General features: G+C 35.9%; 1 protein-coding gene across 5 annotated transcripts in view; it reads right to left on the minus strand.

Moving 5' to 3' along the window:
* The window catches only part of ptpn20 (protein tyrosine phosphatase non-receptor type 20), a 28454-nt gene that overhangs the window by 18132 nt on the left and 8931 nt on the right, over positions 1-1391 (minus strand). For all 5 annotated transcript variants that reach the window (XR_002921887.2, XM_024296580.1, XM_024296579.1 and 2 more), the window contains exons 17-18: positions 695-950; positions 535-611 (exon numbers count right to left, since the gene is read on the minus strand). Coding sequence is in view for 4 of the 5 variants with exons in the window: in XM_024296580.1 (XP_024152348.1) it covers positions 535-611; positions 695-950 (333 nt within the window). In the remaining variant the exon portion in view is untranslated. The remainder of the gene's footprint in view (positions 1-534; positions 612-694; positions 951-1391) is intronic.

The following is a 1391-nucleotide window of genomic DNA, read 5'->3' on the forward strand; positions in this document are numbered from 1 at the left end:
CTGGAATTTGTTATGATAAGTAATTCAGTATTTTTCTATGCATTTCCTGTGCACCATTTACTGTGATGTGGCCAAATGTGAGCGACTTGTTCTGAGTCAATACTCAATACCAATACGCCAATACTAAAAGGAATCTCTTTGCTGCATGTGTTTTTAACCCAATAAACTCGGTCAAAAAACATTGCTTGACTTAAAGTATCAACGGTTACAACATCTATCTTTAACTCTGTTTTCTAAGTGTCAGATACGTGACTTAAGAGGCCAAATGATTTGTTAAATAATGTGTTTTTTGTTTTTGGTTTGTGGGTTTTTTGACACATTAATAAACTAAGGTAAGTTTTTGTGCTGACTTCAGTGAATTTACAAGTATTTCCACCCCTAAACTAATCTGTTTGTGTGTTAAGAATTGTAAAAATATGCCAAAACCACAAAATGCTCTTTGAATAAAGTAAGCAAAATTCAACAAAACTCATATGGATTCACTTCAGATTTTCTGGCTTCTAATGTGACATCCAGAAGCAGATATTCACTCACCTCGTATGGAGGAGAAATCAGAGTCCTGCTTCTGTAGTGAGACGGTGGACATCATTCTGGGAATCGTCCCTGGAGAACTGCATCACATGAACACAGTTCCTTTCAACTGCATCACCAAAATCTTTGTTAGATTACATTTTGGGTCCCCCTGATATGTTACCTCCAACACGGTCGCTCTTTCACATCCCTGAGGTCTCCTGCTTCAGGCACCTCCTTGTTCAGCTCTCTGCTCATTTCCCTCCTCATCTCTCGCTGCTGCCGGAGCCGAGCTTCAAGCTTGGCCGTTAGATCTTCGCAGGATTTGGAGATGGAGTCCCGCTGCCCCGGTGCCAAACCCACGTGGTTCAACATGCCTTCAGAGCAAGATATTCTCTTCAGGCTCATGCTGCGGGCTCTGTAGGCAGAAATGTTTTCATCTGGAAGAAAAAAAAATTGTCCGTTATCATTGTCAGTTTCAACAATTTTATGAAGAGGGATTGAAGCTGACGAAACATTTACGTGTTCAGCTAATTTTATGCTTCAATTTATTTTAGTTTGAAAAATCAAATAACAGATTTTGCATAAAGAATACAAAAATTTTGGCCAATATCAGATCTTTTCACATTTATTCTATAGTACATAAAACATATTACATAAAATTTTCAAAATTCATATAAATTAAAATACATTTTCTGAGAAATTCCTTTTTTTAAATAAATGCAAATCACTTGGCAAGCATTAAGCTAATTACTTGCTAAACCAGGAATGACAAATTTTGCAAAATAAAAACATTTGGGAAACTAGTCAAAATGAGAGAAAATTACTTGTATAGTAAACTCTAGTAAACAAATCTTTGTTGTAAAAAAAAAAAAAAAAAA

Source organism: Oryzias melastigma, linkage group LG15 (genome assembly GCF_002922805.2).
Source record: "Oryzias melastigma strain HK-1 linkage group LG15, ASM292280v2, whole genome shotgun sequence".
NCBI classification, from domain to species: Eukaryota; Metazoa; Chordata; class Actinopteri; order Beloniformes; family Adrianichthyidae; genus Oryzias; species Oryzias melastigma.